This window comes from Larus michahellis, chromosome 1, assembly GCF_964199755.1.
Source record: "Larus michahellis chromosome 1, bLarMic1.1, whole genome shotgun sequence".
Taxonomy (NCBI): domain Eukaryota; kingdom Metazoa; phylum Chordata; class Aves; order Charadriiformes; family Laridae; genus Larus; species Larus michahellis.
The window spans coordinates 139,275,700-139,303,400 of record NC_133896.1 but is presented as its reverse complement, the minus strand read 5'-3'; the positions used below and the strand labels follow the sequence as shown (position 1 = coordinate 139,303,400).

The 27,701-nt window shown below is 44.3% G+C and overlaps 1 protein-coding gene across 1 annotated transcript; it reads right to left on the bottom strand.

The window, feature by feature from the left end:
* Window positions 1-420: 420 nt before the first annotated feature.
* On the bottom strand, window positions 421-25,813 carry ACE2 (angiotensin converting enzyme 2). The gene is made up of 18 exons (XM_074572885.1): window positions 25,631-25,813; window positions 22,762-22,920; window positions 20,735-20,828; window positions 19,965-20,108; window positions 18,578-18,690; window positions 17,917-18,025; window positions 17,090-17,187; window positions 15,435-15,604; window positions 14,157-14,383; window positions 13,214-13,358; window positions 11,520-11,618; window positions 10,732-10,854; window positions 10,199-10,371; window positions 8,735-8,793; window positions 4,438-4,538; window positions 3,339-3,455; window positions 1,872-2,066; window positions 421-1,220 (listed from the first exon to the last, which is right to left on the bottom strand). Exons 1-18 carry the CDS (start codon window positions 25,811-25,813, stop codon window positions 1,097-1,099), a joined length of 2,433 nt encoding a protein of 810 aa, XP_074428986.1. The 3' UTR covers window positions 421-1,096.
* Window positions 25,814-27,701: the final 1,888 nt, after the last annotated feature.

Below are 27,701 nucleotides of genomic sequence, written 5' to 3'. Positions count from 1 at the left end.
ACGTACAAGACATAAAATCATAGAAACGCTGGCTGGAAGGGACCTGTGGGTGTCATCTAGCCAAACTTCTCCCTCAGAGTGGGACTGTCCCCACTACTCGATCAGCCATACCTTTGTCTACCTGAGCCCTGAACACTTTTAAAGGTGGAGATCCCATAGCCTCTCCCACAGCATGGAATAGGCAATTTGTGCCAGTGCTGCACTACCCTTCTTGTGAACAGCTTTTCTTTTGCACGTGCAACCTGAACCTTCCAAGCCTCAGTCTACTGTTCCCTGTATATAACAGTGCAATTTGTATTTGTAGTATGCAGCATTTGTAATAGTAGAGGCAATGGCTAAAGTACTGGAAAAAAAAAAAAAAAGAACTTTGATCATTTAGTATTAAGGAAGTTTATTCCATTTTTAGATGACAATAAAACACAGATTTTTAAAATATTTTTTTCTGAGGGGGCAGGGGCTTTTTGGTCTCAACAATACTTATCAAGCAAACAGTTAGAAAAATAACTTATGTTACAATTTCCTAACAAAGTTCCAGTGCTTGTTAGTCTTCATTCAGTATCTGCTTTACATGGACACAGATTTCCTGAAGGTGCAAAAACTGCAGTTTTTTCATATCAAATTGAGTTCTTCATCACTAAGGTTCTTCTGGTGATCAGGTTTCTTTCTCACTTTCTATTAGATATACTTTTGAGGTCTCCATCTGGAAAGATCAAGATGTTCCTCATGGGCATCAGGAGTGTGTGTTATTCTTACGTCTGTCTTGATCTGTATACAACTCTATACTTCCAAGCTTTTGGATCTCATTACAGAGGAAACAAAGAGAAGTTGGATGCAGCTCACTTAGGAAAAGCAGTACAAATAGTGTGTAATATTATGCGCATAATTCATAGAAAAGCCACAGGACACATACCTCTTCAATTTTTGCATGTTTTCTAGTTACCACAAAACCAGCAGATTTAGTTGCTGTTGTCTATGAACTGGTAGATTAACAGTCAAGCAGAAGACATTATGTTTGATAACACCCATAGTGTTTTGGTCCTTGCTAGGCATTATTGTTAAAAGTTAAATGAAAAAAAACAGAAACCCTTAGTGTCTTCTAGAATGTTGTTTGTGTCTCTTCAGATGGCTCAAACCCCATGTTGCTTTTTCCCTCCTCTTCAGCGTAAGGGTTCACCTCCTCACATTTTGATCCAGCGTCATTCCCACTTCCTCTCGCTCTCCTGTAATGAAAATTCATTTTATTAGAAGCCTCTGTTCTGTTCGAGTCCTTATGGGTCCCGAAAAGAACCTATTGTAAATAATATTGTGCTTAACTGTGAATATTTATACAAAAAGGAATTGTGTTGGTTTTAAGGGGAACTGTAGCAAACTTGCTATGTTCTTAGAAACCCCGTTAATGGAGAGACGTAGAAAACCAACCCAGCTATATTGCTGTTAATGCAGTAATATTTAAGGAAAATGATGTTACTGGACAAGCTCCAACAAGATTATTGAAAACCACAGGTGATGAGGAATGTGGGCAAACTCTGCTGTTGGAGAAAGCGCTGTGTTCCCTGCGGGCTACTCCATCCACCTCACAGTGGGGTTGGCAGAAGCCTGGCCACACCGTGGCTCCCTGCGGCCACAGTGTCCAGCTGCCTTGGCTAAACTGCTGCTGACGGGGAAATTGCAGTACTCTACCAAAGCTGTCTTGCACTGAAAGGCAGGGACCTGAACCTTTAGCCATCACGGTTGATGGGAGGGGGATAATAAGCTTTAATTCCTTAACTTTCTTCGTTTAGGTTTGGCAGACCATTTGGAAGCAACCTAATGATTCAATCATCAGGATGTCTCCCAATGGTCATGATCATAGTATCAAAAATATTACTCACTTTTTTCGATCTCTCTGCCCAGTGATGATCAAGACAATAACTCCAATGACAACCATGCCGATGACCACCCCAAATATAATTAACCAGATGGTGACTGGTGGTTCATAAGGCGCGGCCAGCGTTGGCAGTATGTCCACAAACTCCAGGGTGTTATCATCCAGTCTGAAAGCCTCATTGATTCGTCCCCGAGACATTCTGCCATCAAGAGCAAATTCAAAGAGTTTCACACATTTAATGGAAGGAATTAAACAGTTTTCAGTTGTTTTATAAACCTCCAGTGTGCCAAGCTTCCCCGAACTGCTCAGCTGAGAAGGCTGCACTGAGGGTACTGCTAAACCCATATTTCTTCTGGCACAGGGTGGTGGGTGACAAGCAGAGTATCTTGAGCCCTTAACCTGTTGCAGCTTAACTGACACATTCAGACACTGTATGAACTCTTAAACTACTCTTAAAATTTATCAAAATGAGGCAAACAGCCTTCTGATCTCCCTCTTTATTTGCATTTTGCCCCTCATTCTCTTTACCCTAAGTTTCTTGGCTATCCATAAGCTTCTTGCATATGTGACAGAAAACCACAGCTTTGATTTTTTTTTTCACCTGTTTCCACTCTACAGTCTTCCACGGTTTTGATTCTTGTGTTTTCCACTGCCCTGAAATCCCTTTCCCTGGTATATTTTCTGTGCCTTGTTTTTCCCTGAACTTCTGCTTCTGCTATTGGGTGCTAACCGGACAGTGACTTTCATAGCCATATTCTTCTCCCTTGGTTCACCAACATCTCTAACTGCTTTTTCAATCCCATCTCATGTTGCTGCTGCTTTTAGATTTGTGCCCTCTTCATTTCCCACTGTACGTTACCCGTGACCACCTGCAGAGCTGCAGTTCTGCTTATCATTTTTACAGCAATGACTTACAGTGGTGTCATACTGTGCTATAAAAGAGCTCTTCATTGACCCGTAAGTGGGAACTAGCTCCTGCTCTGACCTCTTCTTTTTCTGTATGATCAAATATATCTGGCTGTCTTTCTAATACATCATTCTTTCTAATACATTATTCTGGAGTCCTTGCTATACAATAATTCTTGCACTGAATCTTCACTAACGAGAGGAAGAAAACACGCGTGCATGCACACACCGTTACTGTGCCCTGGATTTCAGAATATTAGATAATTCCTGTTAAAGTTTGAGCAATGATATTTCCTGGCAAGGTATGATGCAATTAGATTCGTTACAGCAGTTTTACAAGTCCCCCTGAAGCATTTTACACTGGCTGTTGTCCAAGACACCATCAGATAGATGGACTGTTTTCTTTCTGTCATAACAGTTTCTCTCATCCCACTATTTCTATGCTAACTGCAGAACAGACTTTCTTATGACCCCTTCTGCCTCTGCTGACTTGAGCACTGCTTTTCCTTCCACCCTTTCACCTGATTGTTTGGTGGGTTTTTTTCCCCAGAGAGCAAAAACTCACCTGATGGCATCTTCCACGTCAGTTTTGGGCACAATATCACTGATATTACCTGGCATGCTGACAGTAAGGTAGAAGGAGATCCTTTGTGTCTGTTGCTCAGCATGAACGTCTGTGGTCCTGCATGAGAAAAAGAAGAGAAAGGGTTTTTTTGATTGTTGAGATGACATTAGCTTTAAATTCAGGCATGTGAACAGTTGTGTTTGATCAGCAATGCCAGGAGGTTAGTTTATACTGAGTAAATGATTCCTAGTGACCTCAACTGGGAAGCAAAATCAATTTTCCTGACAGAATTTCTTTTTCTATGTGCTCATTCAAATTTGAGATGGAGAGAGTCTACCCCGTAGCTAAGACAATCCTTGGTGTAATTTTCCAAAGCGCATAATCAGCTGCAGAACAGTGTTTGGGGCAGGTCTCATGAATGAAGTGATGTATGAAGTATCAAGTGAAAAAAAAAAATCCTTCTTCCTTATACTGTCTGGGAATAGATCCTAGGCATTACATGACTGATGTTCCATAAAGTAATATCAAATAGCTTAAGTAGATAGCTTCTGAATATTTTTGAAGAGACCTAATAAAAAGGGGTTTTTTTCTTACCAAAATCAATTTCAGATGATAGATTTTATGTTTGTAAGTGAACCTAGATAAGATTAGTAAGTCTGCACGGAATTCTAGTGCTTTATAATCAACAAGTTTATCTTTCCTGGGCCCAAAACCTCTTGGGTGTTCAGTATCTTAAACATACATTGTCAGAAATTCTTATTTCTAATCAACGTATCTTCCCTGATATTCGTATAGAGGTGTTAGGCACAAATTCTAAAGGCTCACTTCCACCACTGGTAAACTGCGGGATACAAAGCCTTCTGAATCCACTCAAGTTACCTAACTTTAGCACATTACTCCTAAACTTCAGGCTCCTGAGTAAAGAGAAAAGACAGCCTGTAGCCAAGCTGGCATCTTGCCTCTTACAACCAGCTGACGTTTGACATTGTTTGCTATCGCCTTACATTTGACAGAAGGCACAATTAATTCCACCAATTCATGCCACCAGTGAACCAGAAGCAATATAGACATAGCTGGCACAATTAAGCAAGGCACTCACTCGAAGTTAACTTCCTGTCCCTTCATCTTCGCAAAGTATTTTCTCATGGCATAGGCGATGGATGACTTGAACAAGAAGAGCTCGCTTTCATCCCATTTATACTGCAAAAACAGCGCAAGAGAAATTCATTAGAGATGGTAATTCTACAGCAAGTTATCTGACACTAAGAAATCATTCTAGAAAGAAATAGCCGTTGTAATGCATGGCATGCACTTCAGTATTATTTATTTGCACCATGATAGCACTTCAGGAACCTACTCAAACCTTTTAGCTCTGTTATTCTGGGCGCTCTGCAGGAGAATAACCAAGCAGGCACCTCTGCTGCCAGACACTGCATTTTCTGGTACCTTTAGGTGGGGCTGCTGAAGATGCTGCAGTCCCAGCCCATCTCTCTGCCTTAGGGGGGGAAAGGCAGCAGGAGCAACATTATTCCCAGTAAATATCATGCATTCTGTTTGAAGTCTAAAGATTTCATAATTTAGATCTTCTTTTAATCACATAATTTTATTTGCAGACCTGTCCTTTAAGGAGGAGCTTCGAGGCGGGGTTGTTTTGTGAAAGTGGCTCATTTATTTGCTTGATGAGCTGGGAGTTTTGTTTGAGGTTTGTTTTGTTTCGGTAAAAAACTCTTTGCATCGGTATTTCTGCAGCAGGCATATATTTGTTGGTTTTCACTGCAGAATAGATAGGTGATATAAAAAATGCATTGCACAGGCACCTCCCAGCCTGCCTTATGAGTCCAAAGTTATTTGCAGTGGAAGTCAAAAACAGCTTCTCTGGGGCAGAAACTGGGAGCTGTACAGGGGCAAAAAACACCTGATAATGCTGCCTGGTCTGTTGTGCAACACCACGTGTACGTGGAGGGAAAATTCCTGTTTGAACTCTGTGGCGATTTTTTTTTTTTTTTATCCCCCGGAGGCCTAGATTTGATTGCACTTACAGTACTTGAGCAGGAATGCCTATAGCTGCTGTCAGTGACAGTTTTACACAGCTCCTGACTTACTCGAGTATCATTCGGGAAAGGTGTGGTAGAAGGCGGCTCCGTGGTAACAGGCTGTATAAAACCCAGCTACATTTTTCAACCCTGTCCTCCTCTTGACACTGATATAAAGCGAAGAGGGAAAGCTCAGGGGAGAAAAGAGCAGAAGGAGCCAGCTGCTGTCATTCCTTGCAGGATCAGGCCCCTGGAAAGATGCAGGCGACCTAAATCCCCCGCCAGCAGAGCAGCCCCCAGCCCCATCCCGGCAGAAGGCAGGGGCTGCGCCAGCTCCAGCGATTCCCGCTGGCAAAGGTGGATGCTGTGAGTCACCTGTGCCTGGGCAAATGCCCCAGGCTTTCTCTGTCTTGCTGGGGGGCAGGCAAAGCCCTGCGCCGAACCACGGCTGGTTGTTACAGCCACTGTCTCCAGCAGCTGGCAGTGCTCACCGTCACAGCTGACAATGCCATTGCAGGGGGGGTGTGTTCCATTTTTCATTTATCCCCAACATCTTTAGGCTCTGCAGTGCTTTTTTTTATTATATTATTTTTTTTTTCTTAGCCAGGAGCTAATTGAGCTTGATTCCTCTACTGCTGCTTTCTGTACTTAGCATCTTTAATCATTTATTTGTTTCCGTGGCATATATTTTGTCTTTTTAACTCTAATGTATTCTAATTGCCACTGTGCCTCTCAAGTGCCTTTATAAATACCATTACAGGCTGTGTGGATGGGAAGTACCTAGCTGGCTTCTGATCTGTGTCTGAGTAATGACTACCCACACGCCTTCCCTAGACATCTCAGAAACCTACCGTGATGCTCGCTGTTCATTAGAGGCTACTTTGCCTTTCAGAGCGAAATGAACTTTGCCAAAACCCTGCTCTGTTATAGCACGTTCCCTCCACGACCCCACGTGTGGCTTGAAAGACAGTGCAAGTCTGGCCTCTAATTCAAAAGAGGGATTTTCCATTGTAAAATACGTGAAAATGCCTGCAGGCTGACAGCTCTCCGTTTCCTAACACCGTCCTGTGTGCCAGCCTTTTACAGTGTAATCACACGTATGACATTGACCCCAGCAGGGGATTTTGAATTAACGTTTGAAGAGGGCTCCTGTTTTCAAGCGCCGGTCAGGGGACTGACGCTCCTGGAAGCCTTTATTTTAAATAAGACAGACCCCGAGTGATTCAGCAGGGGTCTTGTAGCAGTTTCCTTTGGGAGGGCACTTGCATAAAGCCCCAGCTGAAGCAAAGCTGTGGGTGTTTCAGCCTCATCAGCTACACTGGTGATCCAGCCACGCCAAGGCTGCAGCTTTAATCTCATCAGCCTGAAAACAATTAGTAGGGTAATTGCGGCAGCACACACGCTCTGGCACAGCTGGCGTGTAAGCCCATCCATGAGTCTGGATGCTTAATTTGTCAGAACTTTGGGCTGTTGAATCCTCCCTACTGGTTACAGCCAGGGTATGTAGCTGAGAGGGGCAGGACTGCCTGCGCTGCCGCTGCCCCCGCTGCCCCCCAGGGAAGCTCCCTATGCAGAAAAGGGGGAGGGGTCTTTCCCTTTCTGCTCTATCCAATGCTAAGAAGCAGAAATACTGCACACTCAGAATGCTTTCTGCTGTCCAAAGGGTGCAAAGCAGCTCGAAATAACATCTTAAACAAACAGTTGCACTGGGTTCCCGGCTTCTGTATGCCGTGAGCCGCATAAAGCAGCCAAAACGTATTCCTGCCCGAGATTCCCCCTGCCTTTTTCTGTGACAGTTCATGCATATACTATTACCCACTGCCGGCATTCCAGCATTGAGAGTCACGTCCCCGGGAGCTCAGCGTAAGGGAAATTTGTGGGGACTCAGAAAGCGACTGAATGGAAAAGGTTTCTTGCAAGTTGTTGATGTGGACTGTTTTTGAGAGGAAAACGCATGGCTTGCTCTTCAGAGCTTAGGAACCTACCGTCCATACAATAATTCAAATTAAGTAATCTGTATGAGATTGTTTTACAGCTGCTCAATTGCACAACAAAAGACCATGATGGCAAAAGGAAGGCATAAAAATGGTATTAAGCTAAACATTAACCATAATGACTAATAAACGTGTTGTAATATGGAACATTTTCATGCTGTTGATATCAGTTTTGAATTGTATCTAACTGAACTCAGCGGTCTAGGAAGCAATAAAACTCCAGTGGGGCTCGCATGTGAGAGAGCGATAGAAGCGAGAGCATCAATTCATATGAAGAATGAGCTCATGGTATTGTGTCCTTGCTAGTCCAATAGGCTCCGACGCGCAGGTCTAAATGACCTGCCTGATGACATACTCAGTCTTGGAAAATTACTAATGTTCTGCAAGGTGAAAAGGGCTATTAACAGGAATGAAGTGTCTGCACTTAAGCCTTCTAGGCTGCCTCTGTGAGATTAGCATAGAGAGGCACAGCCAGAGTAAGGAGCAAATTTTCAGCCTGGGTTAAGCAGATGGGCTAAGCCAACGCTCTGTTTAAAATCTTAAAAACCATCTTTGGCTTTGATGAGTTTTTTTGGTTGCTGTATTACGTTTTATTGGACCAGCTGGTATAATTGGAGAAAAGCAGACAAACTCTTGGGAAGGAAAGCCCTTCTCCTCATCTGAAACAGAAGCGGCTGCACTGCCCCCCCGCAATCTTAATAACAAAGCTGTCTCTGCATAAAGGTTGGAGGGCAAGGAGGCAGCCGAATATATTCCAGGGCCTGGAAAGTTTACAGCAAACAAACAAACAAAATTCTGCAAAGGAATGCTGACAGAAGTGTTCCAGTGTGAAATCAAGAACGTTTCAGAATAGAGAATGGGATTCAGTCCCTCTGCTTTAGGCCCACATTTAAACGTGAAGTAGCTGCTCTAATAATAACTTCTGAAGGCAGCCACCATAGCTATGATAATGGAAATTAGAAGAAATTAGGTAGAAGTTTTATTTAGATGCATCAGCATAGCTGAGAAAAATATTGTTGTTTTCAGGTAGATGGGTTCCCCTGTGCTAGCCCTCCAGGCCTGTTTTTACCTGTTTAGCAGGTAAAAAATGATTGGTACCTCCACAGAATAACTCAATTCATCTAGCTGAGATGTCTCTCTTAAAATGGGTGGGATTGCTCCCTGGAGAGGTCCCTCCACTAATTGTAGAGGGAGTCTTGACCACAAACGCAGACGAGACATCTTTTATGGGATAACCTTTCACCTGATCTGATGCCACTCTTCAGACACAAAGATCAGCTATACCCTGCCTTCTTTTCTGAGAGATATTAGCTCAACATCTCTATTGCCCGAGCAATGGGAAGAGTGCCCACAGCACAAACACACTTACCGCCTCGTCTCCCAGTGCTGACTTCAGGCTGATGCGCACTTTGATGGCATTGTCAAAATCTGGTTTAGAAAGAAAGAAGGGCCGTGTCAGAGCTGCAGCGACAGAAAGTCTGTCCCTGGGAAATGCTGGGATGGCTAGAGTTTCCTTACAGGTTCCCCTGCTCCCCCAGGCCAGCTTGGTGGGACTGATCTTGTTTCCCTTCAGCCACTTCTGCCGCAAACATTCGCATCTGAGCTGTCAGTCCCCCAAGTCTGGCTTTGTAGTAGACAGAAAGAGCGAGCACATCACCAGAGTGCAGTCCTCTGGTCTTCTTTAGACATCTCCCTAAAGAAATGCCTCTTTTCCACCATTGGGCATGAGCAGCTCAGATGCAGATGTTGGTGTCTGGTTAGGTGAATCCCACCATTAGAGACTGGCACGGCGCTGTAAGAGTTATGGTGCCCTCCAGTACTGGCAGTGATTACACGTATATGACCTGCATGGTTCAACACTCAATCTCTCCACAATAGGCAAAAAAATGCATTTTTATAGAAGCATAGCATCACAGAATGGTTTAGGTTGGAAGGGACCTTAAAGATCATCTCCCCTGCCATGGCAGGGACACCTCCCACTAGACCAGGTTGCTCAAAGCCCCATCTATCCCTGTCTTGAACACCTCCAGGGATGGGGCCTCAACAACTTCCCTGGGCAACTTGTTCCAGTGCCTCACCACCCTCACAGTGAAAAATTTCTTCCTAATATTTGATCTAAAAGTACCTTCTTCAAGTTTGAAGCCATTACCCCTCATCCTATCACTACAGTCCCTCTCCAGCTTTCTTGTAGCCCCCCTTCAGATACGGGAAAGTTGCTATAAGGTCTCCCCGGAGTCTTCTCTTCTCCAGGATGAAAAACCCCAACTCTCTAAGCCTGTCTTCATACAAGAGGTGCTCCAGCCCTCTGATCATCTTCATGGCCCTCCTCTGGACCATTTTTCCATGATCTCTTCCTTTTCCTTCCCGTGAGCTCCTCCCCTTCTTTGATTAGCACATGACAGCAAACAAAATAATAGTAATTTTTCTGTACTGGTTTGCCCCTATGCCCCCAGTTCAGGGTCCTCTGGCTCCCAGGACTGGTGGCTCCCAGCCCTGCAGAACAGGCATACTGCTCTCAGGCAAGCGTCATGCAAGTCCAAGCCTCTGGCCTTTCTTCCCTCTGCACAGCCATCCCACACTCTTAGCGCTGACACTATATAACAAAATAAACTCTATTTCTGAAAACTGGGTGAGGTTGTGACAAACCCCACATGTGCTGACTTCTCCAGCTTTGGCCATGAGGAAGCCTGTCTGCCTTCCCAAGAGTAAAACTTACTGCTCGGTGTGTATTTCCCATAACCCTGCTTCCCTAGGCAGAAGAGCTTTCAACAGCTGCAAGAGAGAGGGACTTCGCTGGTCAAGGGTACTTAATTCACCCACAAGCCATACGTACATGGAGCCCAGTCTGTTTTCCAACCAATGTATCTGCCAGAATTGTTTTTTTGCAGCCACTTGTACAAAGGTTCGAAGTAGTGGAGCAAGGGCGCTGCATTCATGTATTTCTCTCCGGTTACGCTTTCCAGTGCTTGAGTCCAGGGCTTGGATCTACCTAATTCAAGCAATTCTCTGTGTATGTGAAAGGAGGGGTAATATATGTTATTGCCATGTTCCGTCTAGACATCTAGCAAAACAATCTGCAATCGGTATCAACGTTTTCTTTTTGCTTTTGAATTCCCTCTTTCCTCCCATCATTCCTATTAGGAAAAATAAATTATTTTCTCATTAATAGGCAATTAAATCTTTGATGTTTCGATCCTCAGTGAATATAAATTTAGTCAACTTGTCAAAATAAACTGGGCAGATATATGCTAAATTTTCAAGCTAGGATCATTCTTGATGCAACCTTATTAACTCCAGACACTTTCAAGAATGAATTAGGCTTTGTTATAATCTGATTTATTATGTGTGAGGAATTTGCTTTGTTACCTCAAATTCTGACCAGCTGCTGTGGAGTTGGTAATGTCACATGTGTGAAGAGGGCCGGTATGGTTAGCTGCTTTGCAAAGTGCCTCCTGAAACTGGAACTGATAGATGGTCCGGGTGTAATACCTAAACGAGGTAAGGAGAAGGAAGGCATGGGTTTTGTTAGTCATCTGGCAAGGAAACCTACAAGCCCCTGGCCTTTGGAATGCTCTGCTGTGTCAGCCAGTGTTCCTGCTTGGAAGGCTGCACTGCAGGGAGAGAGGCCAGATGATATTTATAGGCTATGCTAACTCAGGTCTAACAAAATGCCAAGATCAAATGCAGCAGAAGAGCCACAAATCTGTTTGCTGCCACATAAACCAGGAGCAAGTGAGGCTTTTAAGGCCCAAGTCTCTGCTTGGGCTGAGTCCTCTAAAATGAGATGGCTGGGACACAGAGGGACATCTAGAGTTATTTGCTTCAGGGCTGCACGTGCACGGCCCGAGTGACAGTCGTACAGGACACGCTGTCTCCCCAAAAGGCAAGCGCCTCGTACAGATGTGCTCCCAATGGTTTGATGGCAGCGTGAAGCTTCTCTATTCAATTAGAAGCTCAGCAACCCCCTCGCTGCTCAGAAATTGCTACGGAGCAGCCCCTGATGTCCACAGAAAAACTTCCACTGAAATCAGTGGCCTCCAGTCAGGACTTTAAACAAAATAAGATTGTGTCCTGAGACTCTCCAGTAGATGCTTTAGGTAGTCGGGGCTTGTTCTGTAGCCAAAATGTAAGTCATGAATTAAACACTGAGCTACCTTATGAATGAGTAATCATTGGCCACATGAAACAGCGCTGCAGGGTCGCAATAAGTTTCATCATGAGGGACTGGTTCAACAACGCCAACTATTTCTCTCCTGGGGATGAAGGAAAAAAACAGGATTTCTGTTAACAGGTAATAAAGAAAAATAATCTTACTCTTCTCTTCCTCTGTATTGTCTGATACATATGGGCACCTCTCTCACTTCCAAACAGAAGTCCATGCAGCTGTCAGTAACCCCAAATGAGTACTGCTCTACAGCTGGAGACCACAGAGAAGCTGCTTTTAAACTGATAGTGCAAGAAGGGGATTCGTATGATGGCAGGGCATGCAGGGAGTAATTAGTCGTATGAAATAACTTACAAGACATGAGCTTCACACATACACTTCATGCCCCGGGCCATCCCAAGTTTGGAGACTAACACTTGCGGTTTTGTGCTGGGCAAGTCCATGGAGAGACTGGGTGACTCAAAAGGTGTATAGCCTGCTGTGCCACTGGGCTGGACATGAGGTTGCTCTTTATGTTCCTCTCCTGAGAGCGTGTTTCCTGAGCAGTACTATGGAAACAAACCCATGCTCTAAATTCTGAAAATGGTAGTAAACTTACATGGAAATATCTTCCATAAACCTGCATTTCAAGGTCTTGTTCCAGCAGAGAGCTTTGCAGTGCTGCTACAACAGATGTGATAAGCTTCCCTGAACAATTTGTCATTCTCCATGTCTCTGACATCCCTGCTACTTTTGAATAAATTGAAGCTGACTGATTTTTACAGTGGGTCAGGAGGCTTGCCTGTATCAAGTTTTATTATAGATTTTGTTTGCTGATGGAGGCTCACTGTTTGTGTTCATGTTAGAGTGCAGACTCCATTTTCACTGTGGGGTTTGTTTAGTTTCTTTGCATTTTTACGCCTCCTTGTTAACCAACCCGGGAAATGACAGACTCCAGTATGAATCAAACCACTTTTTAATCTTGAGCTCCAAGGTGTTGAAAATAGATTGGCTGGTGGACATAATCTGAAAAGGCACCTCTGAATCTTACTTGCCAAGGTAACTGTATTTTCTTGACCAAAAAAGGTGGTACCTTAATACATAAGAAAGGAAACAATCAGTCTGGAGTCTTTCAGACAATTTGCCTCCAAAACCACTCTAGAATGGGGAGGAAACGCAAAGCAGAGAAGTGTGCACAGATATTTGGTAGATTGAGATCTGTATGCTTCTCAGGCTGGCAAGTATGATGAACTCCACTTTTCACTTGTCCTTAAGGAGGAGGGGAGCAAACCAGAGCATACACCCAATGAGACTTAGGGAAGGGCTGTACTTAAGCTTCGAAGATGTCTCGGGGCATGCATCGGGGGGACAGCAATGTTGATCCTGGGATCTGGAACATCCCGTGTGCAGGCCAATGGCTGTCTTTCTCAGAAAAGCTGACATTAGAAATGAGGAGCAAGTCTACTGAGAGGCAGGGTAAGCTTCCCAGGGCAGTATGCAGTACTAATGGGGATGCATGGCTTGTGAGATGCTGTCTGTATCACTTTGGGTGTTTCTAGGTGGCACCCTACTAGGCTTTGTAGAAACACCAAGAGACAGATCCTGCCCTATGGGGGCACAAGCACCTCAGTATGTTGAGTAACTATGAAGGGTTGAGTTTGCAGGTTCATTTGCAAAAAAATCCTCTTTTTTTCTCGAACTTACTTCATCTCCCACCACCGCTTCGTCCATTCCTGCTTTGTAATCTCACCCCTAAACACCATCCACCTCCACTTCTCCAGCATGTAAGTAAAAGGCATTGTTCCAACAATCGTTAGTGCTTGTTTGAGCAGAAAGTTGATTTCAGTTTCTGAAGAGAGAAGCAGTTAAGGTAATGGTTATGGTAGCAATTAGTATCTGATTAGGCAGCTAAAGTTGCTTCCTTTTACAGCTAATGCTTACATCTGGTTTGAATTACAGATTTTCACTAAGGAAAAAGTGGAAGGAAGAACACTACTGAAAGAACCACGAGAAAAGATCATTTAGGTATTGTGTACAGTTTTGTCTCTCTTTCTTTACCCCTACTTCTTAAATAACTCATCCCTTTGGCAATTACATTTCATTATCCTCCACTGAAAACCTTCCCAGGCTCTGGGGAATTTTGAGCTGAAGACTTTGGTACATCTCCATCCTTCTAAAGTAATACTCAGAGAAGCCAGACAAACTGCATTATAGTAAGGGCCTACCTATGTTGTCCACTCAATATTCACTTAAGTGGGAGACGTAAATCTCCAGGTTTCAGTTTCATTTGAACTGCTAAATACATACCTTGGTAGATATATATGTACGGATTCATGCAACAGAAATTGAAAAGACTGTTGGAGCCTCATCTAAATGACCTATGTAGATTTTGGGATGAGTTGTTCAGTACTGAGGGTAATGAAGCGCTAGTTACTTGTTTCTAAATTATTTAGCAGCATTATAAAGTAGTGATCCTTACTTCATGATGTGATTTTGGGAAAAAATATAGTATTTCTGATAAGTTAGTGGGGTAAGATTTTCAGAAGCCTCTAAGTTGATGACTCAGTTTGCAAACACAATCTTCTGCTACAAAATAAGGCATGCAAGTGTTTTCACTTAAATATATAATATTTATGCATTTATTTACCTTCATCCTCTTGGAAAGTTGGCTCTAGGAGGTCAAGAGATTTCAAGTGCTGAGGAGTGGCTGCAGAAAGTGACATGATTTCACCTACTGCCTCGTGGAAGCCCTCGTTGGCGCCGCCTCTGAGCAGGAAGGGCTGCGTGGAGTACGCCATGTCGTACTCAATGTGGCCCATCTCGTGGTGCGCGGTCAGGAAATCGTCCATGGTCACTTTGGTGCACATCTTGATCCTACGCACCAAAGCGAAGTATTTGTGGTTAGAGAGATGGTGGCTCACCCAGCTGCTGACCGAGCCCTGCCTGCCACAACCAGGGAGCAAAGCAGCCTCCAGAGCTTGCAAACGCCCCCCGCAAAACCTGGGCGGCCACATCCTAGCAGGGGCTACAGTTCCTCCAGCAAGAGCGAGGTTTGGAGGTGAACTCGGCAAAACACTTTCAGCCACCTTGAAATTGTGCTGGCAGCAAGAGGAAATTGCTGGTTTTGTGAGAAGCAGCTGCTCTCTGAAACTTGGCGATAAACTCCTTGTGTGTGTTGGAGTGAGTACCCACCATCAAACTTAGGCAGGCAGTAGCGTGAAAAAAAACTGTGTGTCAGTGACTCCTGCTACTTCATCCTCGCATAGGTACTATTTAATGAAGGAATTTCTTCCAAATAGGGTTTCCTTTCACCTTCCCCAGATGGCTGAGGTGTGAGGCTGGCAGTTTTCACTAAGGCTCTGCTGAGGACCAGCCTCTTTCCCTGGGTAACTGCAGGGACTGCAAGAGAGGACAAAATTTCCCCAGGAGACTTCATTGTGTGGGAACTTGCTGCCCCTCTCCTTTCCCAAATATGGAAGAGATTGATAGGTTTCCACGAAACTGGATATATCTGCTAAAGGTAGATGGTGGGCTCTCAGGAGGTTTTCACTTGCTACCCGGGGACCCTGTGCCGTTGCTGCAGAATGTTCAGGTGTGCACAAATCTCGCCGGTATCCACAAGCACCTGCACTTCTGCTTATTCCTTAAGCCCTAGAACACAGTCATTATTTCTCTAATTCATATAAATAATAGTTACTGCTCTGCTTAAATTTGAGAGTAGTCCTTAGGTCTTCACAGAAGAAGTTATACAGAATGGTTTACAGTCCCACAGGATCCCTGCTCTCTCATCTTCCTTTCCCCTCTTATCAGCCAGAAGAAAATAAAAATAAGGAAAATTATAATTTAAACCAGCATGGTGCACCATTAGTGAAAATATGAATGTTCTAGGAGATGGTATAAAAAGGGGTCATAGTAATTGCAGTACCTGTAGTCATTTTGCCCCAGATCCCACGCTGTAGGATGGCAGACAACCTTCCTGCCGTCAGTCGGCTCTGTGAGCATGGACTTATTCCAGAAGTCATCCGTCATTTTGTAGAGGCCGATGGAGGTGAAGAAGGCCTCAGCGGCTTTGAATATTTTAATTGCATCCCATTTCTGAAAGAGACAATGCAACCATTAACCACTGCTTCTGCACGGCTGGCTGACTTCATATTTATCTCTTCAAGGTAGCTGACTTCATATTTATCTCCCAGCGACTTCAGATCAGCACCTGACTTACTGAGAGTAAGACGGTAGTGTCTGCCTTCGGCACTTCTGTAAATTCTGCTGGGAACTGGAATTAAGTGTTTTCCCCTCAAACAAAACAGGTTTCTGCACTCAGAGGTTCAGCAGATAGCACCTGACTCAGACCAGAGAAGCCCTCAATAAAAGATAAGGTAGAGGAGATAAAAAAGGCATTCCTGTCAGTAGCATGTCAGATCTGGGATCCGACCCTTCAGCCACTTCAGTTAGGGGCAAGTCATTTGAGGGTGTGGAGCTGCGCTCCCAGCAGATGAGTGTGAGAGGAGATCTCCACCAGAAGGTATCCAGAGGAGTTGCTTATAAGATTGTGACTGTGTGTTAATGTCCAGAATATTTTTGCCATTCAGCAGTTTTATTATTCTGTATAGCAGGAGCTCTGCATTTCCTGGGCCGAGTTTTTGCAGAGATTTAGGTGGCTGTCAGATCAGTTGGATGAGAAACCTAAATTGGGCACAACCCCCACCAAGGATGAGTCCAGCTCTTGCCCGAGGCTCTGTGAGTAATGCTTCCCTGCTCATGGTGGTACTTCAATATACACACATTTATGACCACAAGGGTGTGAGTACTGTAAAACAGAGGTGAGAGTAATGCGGACTTGTGCAAACTGTTTATGAATCAAATTTAGCTATTCCTTCTCTTGCCAGCATAACATTTGCATGGACTGCTCCCTGTGAGAGGAGGGTAGATTACAGGTGAATAATCACATTTCAGAAATCAGGTTCCATCGACCACCTTTTATTTTATAAAAGGCATGAAGCTTAGGTAAGACTACAGAGAGTTATCTTCACCCATGTTCTCAGTCTGGTAAAGGTGCTGTCACAGCTAACTACACGGTACTACAGATCTCAAACACGGACCTTATGGTACTATGCAGTTATCAAAAGATAACAGGCAGCATTGCAGTTTCCTAGCTGTATCCAAATAAACAAGACTGGCAAAAAAATTCCCTTGCGATATACAAACTATTTGATTATGGTAATGGCTGGCAAAGGTCATATTTGATAGCAGCCAGCTACATGAGAGCTGAAATATTTATATGTACAAAATATATCTCTTAATGGATGGGTGTCTCTGAGGAAAACAGACTTGCAGCCAATATTAAGCCAGTCAAAGAGGGTGGAGAAGAAAGAGAGAAGAGCTAAGGGAAAAGGTACAGTGGAAAATGCATGAACACATTACGGTGAAGAGCAAAAAAGGATGAGGAAAGCAATGCTTTGCTGGTGGCGGGTCTGCCTTAGGGCAGCTATGGTTTTCTGGAGAGCAGCTGACACCTGATGTATAATTTTTATACCATCTAGATTTGTTACATAATGGCTATCGCATAAAGGCATGTCTTACCTTTTCAGACATTGCAGAAGTTACATCAATGTTTGGTTGGGCTGGATAGGGAACGGTCAAGTCATACAGATTTGTCCAAAATCTACCCCACATATCACCTTCAAAAAAGAGAGAAATGTAGAAATACTTTAAATGATTGGTTACATATTGTTCAAAAGTTCCGGACAGTTCTATAAATTGTGCAGTGTCATAAACAGGGACTCCTGTACATCTAAACAGGCTTGATCCAGATGTGGAGGGGAGCAGTTTGGGGAAGTCATGCACAGGTCAAATTTAGATCAAAGATCCTTTTATTCCCCAAGATCAGCTATTCTTGTACAAAACAGTTTCAGGACTGATCACCTCACCTTCCTAAAAGTCTATTTGCAACTGAACATACATGCTGCCAGTCCATGTGATTGCCGCTGCCGTGTTCAGGTACATTACAGTTACGGCAGCTTGATGTTGAATGCTTTGAAAGCAAAGTCATGAAATGCATAGGAGCTTAGGATAAGATTTAAATGGAAAAACAAGTCTCTCTAAAACTCTCATTTCTAAGGAAAACAAGTGCTGCAGAAACGTCCCAGCCCAGTGCTGGAGTTTTGAGCTGGGTGGTGCCAGCTCCATTGAGGATGAGGACATCTGCCTTCCCTACCTGCCTCTGCTGCTAAGCACCTGTGTCATCTCTGCCAGGGACGACTTCTCCATTTCTCTTCTCCCCTTCTCTTATCTGTAACCTGTTTGTTAATATCCTGATTAAACAAGCAGATTACTCAGTTCTCGTGTGCCTTGAAGGTGACTGTCCCATGTACAAAGTCAGGCTTGTGTGACACAGCACGTTGACATACCCAGCAAATGAGCAGGGAGGCATCCCGTGGAGCTGATGAACTTGGGACCGTAGACCTGCTCCAGCCGGTGCCTCACGTAGGCATGCAGCTGCTCATACAGAGGTTTTATCTGGAGGCAGAGGAGGACAAGGAAATAAATTATTTTCTTTTTGCTCTACACCACTCATCCCTCCTAAACAAAGAAACTCGAATGTGTCTCTGATGAAATTCCCCCGACAGGTAAGTGCACATCAAACCTGCAGCTGAGCTTTGTCCACTGCCTGGGGGCTCAAACGCTGAGTCCAGATCCTATCTCCAGAAGTCCTGTTCGGTTAGGAGGGAAGGAGCATTGCTAACTTTAGATGCGGAGTACCAAGGATGCCACCTACCCTATGGGAAACATACCTCTCCCCATGGGCCCTACCTGGAGGAGAGACATGGATCTGCAGAGGTCCCTCTTTCACAGCCTTTGGTGCTGTGCAGCCTGAGGGGACCAAGCTGGTCCTAGAAAGGCTGCAGAGGTAAAAATGTCATGTACGTCTCCCAACATCTCTCAACCCCATGTAGACTGAGATTAGCCAGTTTAGAGCAGGTCTCATCTTCCTTCACAACATTTACACGTGAGCCCACCATCACAAAACACAATCCCATGACCCAGGTGACAGCTTTTTCCTGCCTCTACCTGCTCAAATGTCTTCTCCACATCTTCAATCAGCTGGTCACGGCTGTATTTGTATGCTTCTGGATAGTCTGCTTCATAATTTGCTCTCCAGTAATCTCCATAGTCAGAATAGCCTGTAAAGCACGGATGCATCACATCAGGACACCACACACGACGCTGCTCAGGTCTGCAGGAGCCATGCAGCTCCTTGCTGACCACATGCAGACCTGCAGCTTTTCCCCCAAAGCAAAGTGGCAAAGCACGAGGTGCTCTGGGTTTAGTGGGGAGGAGAGTGCTCCCCCAAGGCTCTGTCCCATGAACGCGTAGGCACCAGAGATATCCAAGAAAGGTGGAAACTGCAGTCACGGTTATCTGCTAATTAGGGTCATTCCAACTGGAGATGGAGGTCAAAGGAAATCGTCTCTCCTGACTGGAGCTCCTGTGGCTATGAGGGAGGGCAGCCTCTGCTCAGGCTGGATACTAAGGGGTTCTCACAGAAGGTATAAGCTGGTGGACATTGAATATGGGCCCCCTCCTCCAGCAACAAAACCACCAGGGCAAGTGTAGACACTAGGACTGAAATTCAGCTCCCAGTTCCACTAAATCTTCCAATCCTTGAGCTCCATCAAAGCTGGAGCAGAAATGGTTCATAGCTGAGGTCTCTTCCTTAGTCGTATGGAGGAAGGTCATAATGACTATTTCTTAATGTTTGATTTTTCCCTGTCTAACTATTTGGACCATAATTTCTCATTCCTGGTGTCTAGCTCCAGCTTGACAATTTTCAGAACACAGGGAGCATAGGTATGTAGGTGATACAGCTGCAGTTTGGCCAAGACCCAGATGATGTAGCTACTTCAGAAACTATTTTAGAAGACCCCCAAAGAAAATTAGCAGCCATCTGCCATTATTCCTCGAAAAGACAGTTCCCTGTGATTTGTCTGGAGATCTCTGACTGGAAGCACACTTCCCTCAGTGCAAAATCCTTCCAGTTAGGGCATAATCCTTATAAATGTTGGCTGGTGCCAGAAGGTCAAGGCCGATAGAAAAGAGGAGATGTCGCGAAGACTCAGCAGCACTCAGAAGTTTTTTAAATTGAACGTGCTTGCCCATAAGTCACAAGCAGTGCAGTTCTGGGTAAGGCAGCATGTAATGAAGGGCACCAATACATTATGGTGTTTGGGAAAGGTGCCAACAAAGACATCCCGCTTTTCTTCCAGGCTGGTCAATGGCACCTGTCTGCCTGGCGTCTCACTTTGCAATGTGCACACCGGGAGCAAATTATGTGCAAAGCACTGCTTATCAATGTGTAAAAAAGTATGGGTTTTGAATTCCTCTGCAAATTGTGGAAGACTGTGGTATGTTTGTTAATTTCTGGAAGCCAGAAAAAAATATAAAAATTGTGACTTACTATTAAGCTTTGCAACCTCATTTTTGAGTTCAACATACTCTTCGTATAATGGTCTCATCATCCTGCCAACACCAGCTCTCCAGCCCTCCCAGGCCCACAGTCTCTCATGATAATCCGTGCTGTTAGCCATAATAACATCCAGACCTGTCAGAACAAAAGAAATCAGTACTAGTTCTTGAAAAAGCAGAATCTTTTTATTTTTCTTTCACAGCAGGCAAATGAGCCAAACCGAGAGAAATTTCATTAACTAAGAAGAAAACACTTTGTGTTTGATATACTGAAACATCCTATTATTCTATTGCATCCTTTTCTGATTTAAGGTTTTCCCCTTCTTCTCTTTAAGAGACATGGAGCAGATCATGAGTCCCTTTAGTGCTCTCTCTGCATTAGCTTCCCTTAAGTTGGTAGCGTTCTTGGGACTGGCCTCAACGCAACACTGAGTCCAACAAGACTTTGATGACGGGGAAGAAAAATAGACTTTCTGTGGCATACACAAACCCCAGGTGACAGGCAGGCTGTCACACAAGCTGAGCAGCCCTCTCCAAATTTTGTCTACTCCAAGAAGGAGACACTATGTCTCGTGGGCAGCAGACCTGCTGGAGGTCCCTGAACTGCAAGGTGCAATTAAAATATGACTAAGGTTTAGATAGCAGGGTATATCTATTGAAACTTCAGCCTGTTCTCTTGCAGTCAGGAGCCACCCTTGGGCTTTTTTTGTCCTTGAACCTTCAGTGTAAAGGACCCAGCAGGGGCAGTGGTTAGTACCGTACCTGGCTCCAGCACCAAACACTCAGACGGGTTGTTGATTTTACAGACGGTCCCGGTGCTGTAGATGGTACTCATTGTATTTAGCACGGTGCTCAGCTGCAAGTTAGATGCGAGATAGCCCGTTAGAAACCCACTCTGTGCAAAATAACAGCCAATTATGCTAATTCCTTAAGAGCTCGATTCAACACTTCACCCACCAGCTTAACATTTAAGCATATGTTTAAGCTCAGTAGAGATTAATGAAAGAATTTGCCTAAATGCATTACTGAATGAGGATCTAGCTGGAAAAGACAGATAATCTCCCAAATATATGACGTAACTTACAGGTCCTTAATATCCAGTCAGACAGAGCTCTGGATTTAATGAGCACAGACTGTCACAAGAAAGCTATCAATATACAGCAGCAATAAAACAATAAACTTTAGCGATGTGCTTCTGTAAGCACAAACCCACCTAAACTTTCCAGGTAGGTCGCAGTTTTGAATGGCAGCAGAAAGGGTCCCTTCCTGCAGGTGCTGCCAGGCTGTCTGTTACTTGTGGATTTTAACATTGCAACGCACTGATTGCACATATATATATAAAAAAAAATATATATACACTCCTTTGCAGAGAAATTATTGCTTATGACTTGGGTCAGCCGAAGGCCAAATGCATCTGAAATCATCCAGCGCTATCTCCGAAACTATGCTACATAGCTCTGTTTTCATTTTTTGGTTGTTTTCAAGTTTTCATACCTCAAGAAAAACACGCACCACTTTTAGTTTTTCCTTTAGGAGTATGCTATTTCTCATTTAAAGCTTTAAATAAGAACTATTTAGAGCTGTCAGTGGGAGGGGTTGTTAATGACTAGCTCTAACTTTATCTCCGTCAGCATTAAAATAAGTGTGCGCCCAGGGAAATTTTTGTATCAATGAAGAATCTTCCTATGGAATCCCATCAGACTGTTCAAAAAGTCACTTTTCAAGAAAGAATCAACAATTTCAGCCCCAAAGTCAATTTATCTGGGAAACTGCAAGTGGCTAAACAGGGAGGATACCAAAGAAATTTCCTCCTCAACTGAGACAGTATTACCATCAGTGCACTGCTGTGCTCCAAAATAAATATAAGTTTGTATGAACTGTCAGCATTCCTACCAAGGTAATCTGTCTTTCCAGAAACACATCTCATTTGGGTCAGACAGGAGATTCAGCCAGTTCGCTGTTTTTCTTGCGCAGTGGTTTAACACTGCTGATTTTAGCAGAAAAATCTCGGGATCCTTATATAACCAGGACTGCAGGATCCCCTAACTCAGTGCTGTCTTTCAATTTGATCTCCACCAAAAGGAAACTAATTTAACCCTCGAGTGTTTGGTTATAAATCCCTTTTGTGTCTGCATAGCTGCTCGCTCCAATTCCACATATAGTCGTTATCCATATACATGCCTTTTACATGAACTTGTCAGTGGAAATATCAAATCTCATTGTGAATCGTGCTAAATCTTGATGGCCTCCAGCAGCTTTCTGTGGAAGGAGGTCACCAACCCTCCCCAAAGTCAGGCATCCTGGGGTGTCCCCTGCACAGAAACATCCCTGTTTTTGCACAGTTTGATACTGCAACACGTGCAGAGAATGAAGGACTTCTTCTACCTCCACCTTTTTGACTCACTGAACGTCCTTTCACCCATCTCTTTCTGCTCATTGCCCTAGGCCTGGACTTAGCCAAGCACTTCCAAGTCCTCTTTCCTCTTATGACTAATCTGGCCATTTGTGCAAGGACAACTCTGAGGCGTGTGTGTGTGTGTTTGGAATTCATTCCATGGGTTACATGGCAAAAGCGCTGACTTGAATGGGAACCAGCTGCTCAAGCCAGACCCCCCTGCAGCCCTGTCCTGCTATGAGCACCTTGCACAGGTTCGCTCTCCATACCGACGGTGGGAGACAGCGTCACCCCGAGACAAGCAGGGTGGCCGCAGCACCATGCCCTCGCTCAGAGCTGTTGTGGGAGGCAGCTCAACTTGCCTGACAAAAATGAGCTACATTCAGCAACTTACTCTGCTGTATTTTTCCGGTGACAGCACAGATGATCCTCTGTCCTGGAGAGCCTGGATCTGGAGCCTGGTGAGAGGATCCTGGATGCTGGTTAACGGGAAGCTGCTGGCGTTCCTGGAGGCCTCGTCGTAAAATGCGGACCACTTGGTATCTGCCTCGGCCTGAAAGGGATTCACACAAACCCTGAATTACTCCACCAAAAGACTGCAGCAGTGGGCAAAAATATTACTTCTGGGAAGAACTTACTTTGTGGAGACCACCTGCAGATTGCGGGTTGAGCACTTACATTGCGCAGTGAAACAACTGAAGCACTTTTTGGCTTTATTTGCATACCCAGATAACAATTTTTCTTTGGAAATAGCAAAAAGCAGGACTGGCTCCTCACACCATGCTTGTTATAACTGATCCAGCATCACCTAGCCATGTTCCCTGCTACTCTAAATCACCACGTATTCTTCCCTTAGTGCTTTCCTTCACCCACCCCTGGTTAACAGAAACCGCATACAAGCCAGGGCATAAGAGCTCCCAGACCCCAACGTCATTCCCCATTTCTGCTTCAGTAGCAGTGACAGACAGCAGACGAGATATTGATCTTGAGTCTTTTCATTATACAAATACCACTTTTGCCTGAAGTTTTGGTAAATACAAGATTATACTTGGGCACAGGAGGCTCTGAACAGATGCTTAAATTGGGCATACGAAACCTGAATGTTGTGCATGAGATATTGTTTTTACCCCTGCTACAATTACATTCCGTGACACATGAAGCTCACAAATTTCAGCGCACAAAGTAGCACCGTAACAACGTTATTTGGATTTGGGACTGTCTTATTCACCTTTTTTTAATGTGTTTGTACAGAGTTTAGCACATCACCACCCATCCAAAATGGCAACAAGAACAGTACTAATTAACCCGGGTCCTTTGGAGAGTTGAATTAATTGTGCTCATGCCAGAACTTCCCAGGTTGTGGAGAGGGCACCTTTTAACACCCATGCCTCCCTGCTGAGGCATCAGGAAACACAAATGTCATGTTGTGCCTGACGAGCTCTTTCAGTCACACTTCACCCCTGTGCTTCCACCAGGAGCAAGGATGGAGAGGTGCTTTAGGAGTGGCGGGGCAGAAGAGGGGGGCTCTTTGGCTACAAAAGCCGGGGGAAAGAAGTTAGCTTACTCTCTGATTTTTGCCCAATTAGAGGAACTGGTTGATAAGTCAGAGAAACAGTTACTGCGTTTGTGGCCCAATTTACAAAGAAAATGGATGGGTAGGAGCCAGAAGGGACAGTATTCATTAACTCTGCTCCTTCAGCAGAAAGCGGGGAGGAGAAGCAGTGGGTTTATTACCAGCGCTACTGAAGAGAACAAGCGTGAGAAAACGTCCTCTCTGAGCACTGGACTAATTGTTTCTTATTGCTGGTATCTCCTCATGTATTTTATTATCATCTCATTAATGCTGAAAGTACTATACGGGGCTTTCATTTTACGTGTTTGGAAACGTTACAGTTTAAGTACTCGGTGCCTCAGAAAACATTCCAGATTGACAATGATTAGCCATTAGGATTTCTTCCAGCAACCAGTCTCCTTGCTTTAATTAGGAAATATGATAATTAAACCATGTTTTAATTAAGCTATAAAACCACAAAGTGGAAGACTTAAACCATTACACAGAAGAAGATGTAGGATGTTCAGCTTCATTTTATGCTCTGAATTGTTTTTCTCTAGAACTCGAGTTGACTTTAAAACACACACACAGCTACAAAATTCAAGGTGTTTTTGTTCATTTTGAGATTAACTCCAAGGTTACAAGATGCTAGCTGAGGCATGGCAGTATCGGTAGCCAGGCAGATCATGGCTGACTGCTCTTGATAAACATGATGCCTGCCTAGAGACCCCGTTGGCTGGGACAGCTAGAGGTTGGTGTTGAGAAGTAGGACAAACTGCTGCAAGACAGCATAAGTACAAATGCTCTGGTCCTTCCTGCAGATAGAAATTGACTTTCAAACCAACATACTAGACCACTGTACTATAAACTCCACTGCTGGCAATTGGAAATCCATGAACTCACTTCATTTTTCCCAGTTTAATACCTCCAGGCAGTCTAGCACCAGCCCTGACTATGTGAAGAGTGATGGGAGGTGGAGGGGGGAAGGTCCCCCACTGGGTAAAGGGTGGGGACCACCATATAAAACCATCCGCAAACATTTTTAAAAGAATGCCTAAATTCAGAAAATGTTTGCCTATTCAGTGAGAAATAAAACAATTTCAGCAACAGTGAAGAGAGAGCATTGTCCGTGTCAGTAAAAAGCCCAGTGTTAGTTCAGTCTTACGAAAAGTGGGAGACCTGAGCTTATGTGGGGGCAGGATTTGAATCCCGTTCCCTCGCACCGCAGGGCAGCACCTATCCCAGCCCTGGGGAGAAGGCCATCCCTCCAGGCTGTGCCCTCTCCAAGAGGAACTGGGCCCTGCACAGCGACGCCACGCCAGGAGGCACTGGTGGTGGTGGACCCCAAGCAGAAGAAGGTGTCTCTCTCCATCCAGCTCTGATTTTGGGGCCAATCATGCAGCATTCCCTCGCCTTTTCCCTCTGCTTACCAGGGTGACTCAGGGTGCTGGCTAGGGAGAAGTCCAGCCTCTGGCTGTCCCCATGCAGTGCAAGCACCAACACTAGGCGGTAGAGGCTGGCAGTAACTCAGGCACCTCCAATGAGGCATTGGTACGTTAAAGCAAGCCCCTCTACTCTCCTGAAAATAAACCACAGCTACCAAAGAAGTAGCACTCCATTTTCAGCCAAACTCGGTGGAACCAAAATAAAGTAGAAAGGAGCTGTCACATTCCTAAAAAAAACAGTAAACCCTGCAGGATGGAGCACTTACCATTTTCTGGGCAGTCTCATCAGTGATGTTGGTGTTGTAGTTCCATGAGGCAAGGGAGCTCTCATAGCTGATAATTTCTGCCCTCCCGTTAAACTCTTGTAGAAACATTTGGGCTTGTTGTGTGACATCCTGGGGGGTCACAACAGCGCTCAGTCCACAGAGAAGCAAGAGGTGGGCCAACATATTCGTGTCCAGGCTGAGAACCTCCCAACGAAGTACGTTTCCTCAGGCAAGCTTCTCTGTCAGGTTCTGTCTCATCAGCCTTTAAGCATGGCTAGCGTGAAGAAAAAAGGCTGAATCCAATTTGCCAAGCCTTTTATAGGTTTTATCCATTGTAGGAGAGAAAGGAAAAAGTTTTTTATAAAAAGTCAAATAAACAAAAGTCAATTATTAACTTTGGAAAAACATAATTACTCCTGCCATTTTATGGCCTTCTTATAAAAGGCTTTTACTTTTGGTTAATGTTTCCCAAGTGTGCTGTCAATGATACAGCTGGTCACTCTATCTATAGCCTGCCCGTGTCTTTGGTAGCTCAGAATCTGTGAATCCTTTAACAGGTTGGTGATAAACTGTAAAAATATTTGGAAACTTCACTGGAACACCAAGCCATGAACCTTAACTCCCATGCAGGAAGAAACCCCAGTTAGCCTGACATAGGGTACTTGGTTGGGTGTTTAGGCCCATGTTTTAAAAGGCTTTGCAAAGCCCAAGCGATTTGGAGAATATATCTCATTTTCAAAGCAACTGGCGCAGCTAAAAACAGATTTTTAAATGTGTTCACTGAACTAACAAAAAGTAGCAAGAGACTTCATGGGGTCAACAGCATCTTGTGTGGAGACTTAATCTGAACTATAAATCAACTAGATTTAAGTACTAAGGTGACTAAGACTACTAAAATGACTCCAGTTTAATATCTAAATACCTTTGCTAATCTAGCTGGGAACGTAGCACTTACTGCAAATCAATGGGAAAATCGATGCATAAATTAGTTCTGGAAATGTAGCTTGGGTTGAGTGTTATCGATCAGACAATACCTTAGTACCTTTTAAATTAGCCTATTTCTGCTCAGAATCACTTGGTTGGTTTTGTTTTGTGTTTGTTTGGTTTTTTCCTTGGGTGGGGGGGAGGCTTTTTGAGACACAACTCTGCAGCCACATCCATGGTGTTGGTTTCTAGTTCCCAGCAGAGCTTCTCCAAAACCACTATGAGTCTGTCCATGTGGGAGCAGCAGCAATGAGCCCCTTCACTCTCAAACCCCAAGAAAGGAGCTCCATCCCTCCCACCTGCGATGGGCTGAACACCAGCAACAAGTTTCCCCAGCAAGCAGAGCCAGAAACGAGGGACCTTGAGGAAGCACCTTGCTTCAATATCTTCTGATACCCATGTCCTGTGGACCAAGGACAAGTGATCTCTTTCATCCATGTGCGATCCGCTAACAATCTTTTTTTTTCAAGGGAAAGACAACAACATTCACTTAACCTTTCCACAAAGGTCATGTTCCCTAAATCACATTACTCTTCTTGGTGATATTCAGACTTGCCACGTTTTGTGCTTCCTCAGCCATGGTGTCCACATCTGTTCCATCAGAACTGAAATCTAATCAACAATCAGTAATGCAATCACCGTCTGCGTATTACATGCTGTACCTTGCTGATACACACCATCTTTCTGGTGACATTAGCCAACATTGACTTATGTTCCAGTGGTGACCCTTCTGGTAGTACTGCTACCTGCTCAGCTCATCCCTTTTTTGTCCCTGTACATCTGGTTCTAGGGTGGCACTAATTAGTGCATTTTGAATTTGTCTGCGCTGAAGTCCATTGTGCTGATTTCAGACCATTTTTGCAAATTTTTATGATCATTTGGAATTGTAATCCTTCAAAGGACTCCCAGCTTGGCAATGCCCACAAACCTGTTAACAGGTTTTCTCTTCCCACACCCAGATTGAATGGGATACAGCAAGGCCCGGGAGAGCTATCACTTAAAATGGCCCCTCTCCTTGACTGAGAACCATGCAGCATGGTTTTTAAGTAATTATGTGCCTTTTGTGATTCTTGTCTACCTCGTCTTT